This window comes from Antrostomus carolinensis, unplaced genomic scaffold (genome assembly GCF_000700745.2).
Source record: "Antrostomus carolinensis isolate BGI_N321 unplaced genomic scaffold, ASM70074v2 scaffold6880, whole genome shotgun sequence".
Taxonomy (NCBI): domain Eukaryota; kingdom Metazoa; phylum Chordata; class Aves; order Caprimulgiformes; family Caprimulgidae; genus Antrostomus; species Antrostomus carolinensis.
The window spans coordinates 1-6,430 of record NW_010288981.1 but is presented as its reverse complement, the minus strand read 5'-3'; the positions used below and the strand labels follow the sequence as shown (position 1 = coordinate 6,430).

General features: G+C 39.7%; 1 protein-coding gene across 1 annotated transcript in view; it reads right to left on the bottom strand.

The window, feature by feature from the left end:
* LOC104525273 (mitogen-activated protein kinase kinase kinase 5-like) overlaps positions 1–6,181 on the bottom strand; it is a gene marked incomplete at both ends in the record, with an annotated part of 15,378 nt that extends 9,197 nt beyond the window's left edge. Inside the window, one exon of the mRNA XM_029085038.1 lies at positions 6,042–6,181. Within this exon, the coding sequence (XP_028940871.1) occupies positions 6,042–6,181 (140 nt within the window). The remainder of the gene's footprint in view (positions 1–6,041) is intronic.
* Positions 6,182–6,430: the final 249 nt, after the last annotated feature.

Sequence of the window (6,430 nt, the reverse complement as noted above, 5' to 3'; positions counted from 1 at the left end):
CTGCTGAAGGAGCACCACACCAAACTGTCTCCTGAGCTACACCTTAATCAGGAGGCAGTTAGGAAGGGCTGTGGAAAACAAGTGAAAAATCAATCTCTGATCCCTCCAAGTGTCAGAAAAGGAAAACACCAATGAGAGTCTCCAGCCATACAACATTAACCTTCTTGCTTAACTGCTATCACCTGTCAGCTGCCCAGCAGAATGGTTCCCATTGCCTCCTGGTCACCCTTCCGACCAGGCCAGCAGCTGTACCACGGTCTCACACCCTGAGAGCCTCCCTATCACTCCAACCTGGTGCAAGCAAGCATCTTGCACTGGAAGGTGAGCACTGTGTCCAGGTGCTACTTACTGCAATTGGTTGCAAACCATATGTATAATGCATGCACATTAAACTTCCTCAGATTCAGCAAGAAGTTAATTATTTAAAAAAAAAAAGTAAAAAAAACTGAATACATGGCTATTTGGACCTGCAGCTTTCTCTAAGGTTAATAAGATTCAAACCGGGAAGAACTAGGATGAAATAAAAATTGGTGAACTAAAACAAGCAAAGTACAGCCATGTACTGTAACCTTTATACTAACATCTTGTGACTGAAACTCTTTACTAGTAATTTCTAGAATGCCTCTGCTGCTTGGTAGACCTCAAAAATCAGATAACAGCAAAAAAATAAACTTAAGTTTTCAAATACCAAAGTAACTGCCTCCTGTCAAAGTATCACTCCCTGTAAAAATGTATGGTTTTGGTATTACTGCAACATTTGGAAAAGGCCCAACTGAACAGCTATAAAACCACATATAACAGGAAATGAGCCTATGTTATCTTGCGCTGCTCTGCCCTGTCAGGCTCCAGGCAGTTTATCCCAGCTATGCAACATTGTATTATCTATTATTAGGAAGCACAAAAATCCAGCCAGAACAAAGAACTTAACAGTTGGTAATGCATTTTTTTTTTCCTCCCCACTAGTTTTAGGGATACAAGGTTCAGGAAAAGCAAACACAAAGCATTTCAGTGAGACCGACATATATAGATACACACACACACACACACACACTTGTTTTGCAGCCTTTTTAATCCCCCGGTGCCTGGGATACCATTGTCCTTGTTACAGCTGATGTTCACGTACTATTAAAAAACGTGTTCTAGAAGAGCAGGACTAAACTCCTGGTTTATTCATATGTGATTTTCATTTTTTCATATTTGCAGCCTCACATAATCATTCATATGACTATTTTTGGTACGGGTGGGCATCGCAGTCACAGCCTCTCAAGAACAGCAACTTTGTCATAGCCATTTATGCTAGAGTCTTACAATTTATGAAGAAACATGATTTTCACTAGGAATTATATTCCATTTCAGTAGGAATTATATTCAATGGTTAGGCATGCACCAGCATTGTAAAAAGTATACTTCCAGGTAATTTGGCTGACATCATGCCAAAAACCAAGGTAAAAAGAGGGGGGGAAAAAAAAAAAAAAAAAAAAAAAAAATCAGTGGCAGAGTTGCTAAGCCAGTTTCACTGACTTCCCTGTTCTAATCCCTGGGAAAATACTTCCTCCCAGAAAAGATGTTATGTGGGTGTGCTTGAAAACATCTAAGACTCTCAAGGAACACATTCTTTTTGTGGTATACACTGAAACCTTTCTAAAAGCAATGAAAGACAGTTTCACAGCCACCTATCCAAATTTAAATGGAAAACAGAACAAACAGATGAAGGCCAAGTTATCTTGGGTTTCAGAGACTGTCATTTTAAAACAGGACAAGACGACAACATCTCCCCTTTATTGTACTGTACCAGTCATCTCCTGCTGGTTTCCTGCTAACAGAGTTCTCCCCCCTGTCCTGCCAGGGCCATTACATTAGTCACACATCATTTTCCTTAGATCCTGGGCCCCCAGAACAAAAATACAGAATGCAATACATTCATTTACAAGAAAGGCCTTACTGTTCTCTTTCATTTTGCGTAAAGGCCTAACTGATCATTTACCCCACTTTCATTAGAGAAAAGCAAGAGGTTTTTAGTCTAGCATGTCATTCACAGCATTTGGTGAGTCTCTGAAAAACACTTTTTGGTCAAGAATTATACAGAAATTTTATATGGAACCTGCTTTGTTGTTTGGTTGGGTTTTTTTTAATGGAAAAAACCCAACAAACCCTTAAAATGCAGCATTAGGGTCAAAGCTTGCACTGGTTTTCAAGCACCTTTAGAAACTCTATCAGCTATAGTACATAGCTGCATCCTTTTCAAAGAATCATGGTTCATACTGGTACAAGACAGTACTTAATCAATGAATTGCACTGTTAAATAAAAAAGTAAAACCAAGGGTACTGCAGTTTTTATGGCAGTTTTAACACTATGGGAAATAAAACCTGACTAATTTCTAAAATTAAATACTTTATATGCCCCTTGGGAAAGTTTATCCAAATATGTGGAATTGTACAGCATACACATAGCACCTCAGGATTCTACACAGCACTGACTAACCACTATAAAATTATATCTTAGCATACATGGCTACCAGTAAGTCCTGAAGTGAAGCCAAGAACAACTCAACATGCCAGGTATATATTCTGATATGACAGGCTCTCCTGCTCCAGATCAAACCACATTGAGAAAGCAGTGTTCTCAGTGTCATAGGTCTGCCTCCCTTGAACTTGGGAGTGAAAAAGGGAAGGGGGATTTGCAAGGCCAACCTCAGAAACCAGAGGGATGCCAAGGTGCAGAAACCTACAGTTTAATAACTGGCAGTCATAGACAGACCACTGGCATCTGTACTCCATTAGGACTAACAGGCTCCAGGACTCAACTTCTAGAAATAAATACATACACACACTCTCTCTTTGTAAATATATATATTTTCATAGCCATGTGTTTCTAAAATGAGCATCAGTTTCCAAATAACTCTCCTTTTCAACAGAGTATTTTTTAAAAACACTAAAGAACACTGTACAGAAAAGGGCAAAGGGCAACAGAAAAAAAAAAAACCCACACCACCAAAATGACTGATGTAAATGGTGTGTGAAAAAACATGACAGACAAGTAAAGGCAGCAAGGAAAATACCATTGATAGATGGAGGCAAGGTAAGAAGTGAGCCTGGTACCTAGCAACAAAGTGATATACAGAGATTTGCTGCTAGGATTTCCAGAATTCTGAATCTAACTCCATAAAATGCAGTAGAAGAGTGTTGAATTATTCAAGTAGAAAATATAAGATAAACAACATTAAATGGAACAGAAGTTTGGAATGTCTAGAATTCAACTGGCACCCAGAAATCATACTTACATTATTCTTCTGGCAAATAATTTCCTGGAATAAAAAAGAAAAAAAAAATAATGTTGATAGCACTGAACAACTACTAGGAAAGATATCTGATCAGTATGATCTGCTAATATGAACATTTACAGACACACGACAGGCTGGTTGGTAGACGTTTTCTATACAGGTCAAATCAATATAAATCAAGTATTGTCTCAGGAGAGACAAAATTACTATGGAATCAAGTAGATACATACATTTTATCTATACACAGAAGCATATGTACTGTATGCATCTGTATAACCTATATATATGTATATAACATGTACATACCCCTCCCTATATAAATTTTCCTAGAGGGCTGCTGTCCAAAGGTTGACTATTAATACACATCTACTTATATTTGAAAAGTTAAATATAGTAAGTAACATTTTGCTGCCAGCAGAAGAAACTGTGAAGAATAGCAAGAGAAGTATTTCTGTGAAGTTTTAAAATATTCCAAAACTGGTTGAAATTAATATTGCTCTAATAAGTCTGATGCAAAGAACGTATCTTCACATTTTAAATATAAAGTTTCAGAGAACAAGGAGTACACATGGATGGAATGAGCTGGTTCTTGCACACTGATCCTCATGGTACAGCAAGAATGTGAACCACTTGTGAAGTGTGACCTCGCTTTCAGGCAGATTTGTCATCAAGTTCTGAACCCAGTAACTGATAACCCTGCCAGATTTATCAGACGTGCTACACCTCTGCCACTGTGACCGCTGAGCAGCTTCACCTACACCACAGCATTAAAAACAGAGTGCCAAACCAAGGCGCCTCGGACTTTCCATGTTGCATAAGTCAGGCTTCCGTAAAACTGCTCTTCCCCCTGTTTAGAGGGCATATTTTACAGGACTCTTCTTGCTAGCTTTCAAAGCATGGGACATAAATATCTAATCAAACCCCCTGTCATGGGCAGGGACATCTTTCACTAGACCAGGTTGCTCAAAGCCCTGTCCAGCATGACCTGAATCTTCACATACAGGAACATTCCACCAGCAAGAATTTACCTACATTGCTTTGTACTCCACTTAAATCACATACTGCAGTTGTGTATTTCTTACATTTTCATGATCATGTTCAGTTTTTTAATTCACTACCTTCTATACAAGGTTAAAACTGCACACACACTCCTGCATTGCTTCTACTCTATCTACTGGCTGTAACAAATACAGGAACAAACATTGCCTCAGAAAATGCCCAGGCATGCCTGTATCTACTTTTTATAGGCAGTTACTAAATTCCATGGAAAGGGTCTTGCTCTCTGATAACTTTCTTGCAAACAATCAAAAGCAGAAACATGGGCCTCATTCAAAGCTAAAGGAAACCAAAGAGAGTCTTTCAGTGAGCACTGTACTATGTCAACTGGGCCATCCAAGTCTCCCTGCACAGAATTGGGCTTCCACTGACATCAGTGGGAACCCTGCATGTGACCCGTTTGCAAAGTCCAGCTCCTAAGCTAGTAAAAAGTTCCCCCAAGTGCCCAAGGAAGCCTGGTACCTCACTCCAAGTGATTTTCAGTGGGAGTTGGGTATTTGGCTCCTTACTCTGTACAACAAAATTCTGCTTTGCTTATACTGTAGATCACTGTATTTGCAAAATTGAGTTCAATCCACAGATAGGTCTTTTGTCATTTGCAGTTTTCTTTTTAGGACTTTCCTCTGTATACTCTGCGTTGCAAAAAGAAAGGAAATAATTGGATTGCAACCAGTTCAGTTGGCCAAGAGCAGGGGGAAGAAACTGAGTTACTCAAGGTATGTCCCTCCCAATAGAGGGCCAAGCTGCAAATAACAGGACAGAATCAAAACCAAATATCCTACACTAGCCAGAAGCAGTGGAAGCAAATCCTTCAGGAGAGGCAGCAGCACCCAGATTGCAGTCTGACTCACCAAGATGCTTACTAAAATGCTACTTTTCAGCAATGCCTAGAATGGAAGTGCAATAGCATAAACCACCTCCTGATCAGAGCCAATGAATCTGAGGGAGGGGAAGTAACTGAAAAGACTGCCATCCAAGTTGTCTACCCTCCCCCATCCCCAAGAAGTTAAATCTTTAGTAGAGTTAGCAGGAAGAAGCAAGTATCAGCTCCTTGCCTGACACAATTTGGACCCATAGATTATCTTAAACCACCATCTTGCCTTAAACCAACCCACTGTACTGTGAACTGCGTCCCTGAGAACTAGGCACAAGTTTTGTTCTTACTACCTCTGCTAAGCTGCTGGTAATCTCCAGCACAGCAATCCTGCAGGTACCTGATATAAACAGCTGTAACTCAGCGAGACATACCAGAGGCCACCTGGGGCCCCATCAGGTTTGGCCAGATAACTGCTACTTTACACAGGAGTTAAAAATTAAGAATTATTTTGCTGCTCCACACATGCTACCATTCTCAACCATAATTGTTATTATTATAACAATTTACCCCAAACACCAGTAATTCCGTTGAATGACAAAACCATGTATTTCATTTCTCATCTGAAATTTGTCAAACTTCTGTATCCATAAAGAGCCATTTAACACCTAGGTATTTAACTGGCTGTGATAAAAGTAATCTAAATCTACCTCTTGGGAAAAATAATTGAGTTTTTCAGCATTTCACTGCGGCCATGCCTCAGAATATTTTTGCTATTCTTCTGTGAACCACAAGTGGCATCTGTATTTCCTATGGAAACTGACAGCTCCTTTCAAGAATTGGAACAACCTTCCCTCCCAAAAACACCCCATTTTTCCATTCAGATTTACCTTCAGTGACTGCAGAGACTCTGCATTTGTATCACAGTAGAGGATAATGTTGTTAGCCATGCTGAAGCTCTCCCTGACTCCCAGGTGGTAGAACAGGGAAGGCTGACGGAAGGCATCACTCATCTCTACAACAGCAATATCTGCAGAAAGAAATGAAAAATTCATTGTCAATGCCACACATTTCTTACAGTCAAATACTTCTAGGCTGTGCCTCTTCACACAATTTGCTTTGATAAGAAGATCTGATTTTAAGTAGGCAATAAGAGATCTAGAGGGATTTCCCCATTTTAGCCATTGTGTCTTAATTTTGAATATAGTCAGCAGGATGTGGTTTAATTTTTTATCTTTTCTTTCTTCCTTCCTCCCCAACCTTCTCCCCCCCACCCCCT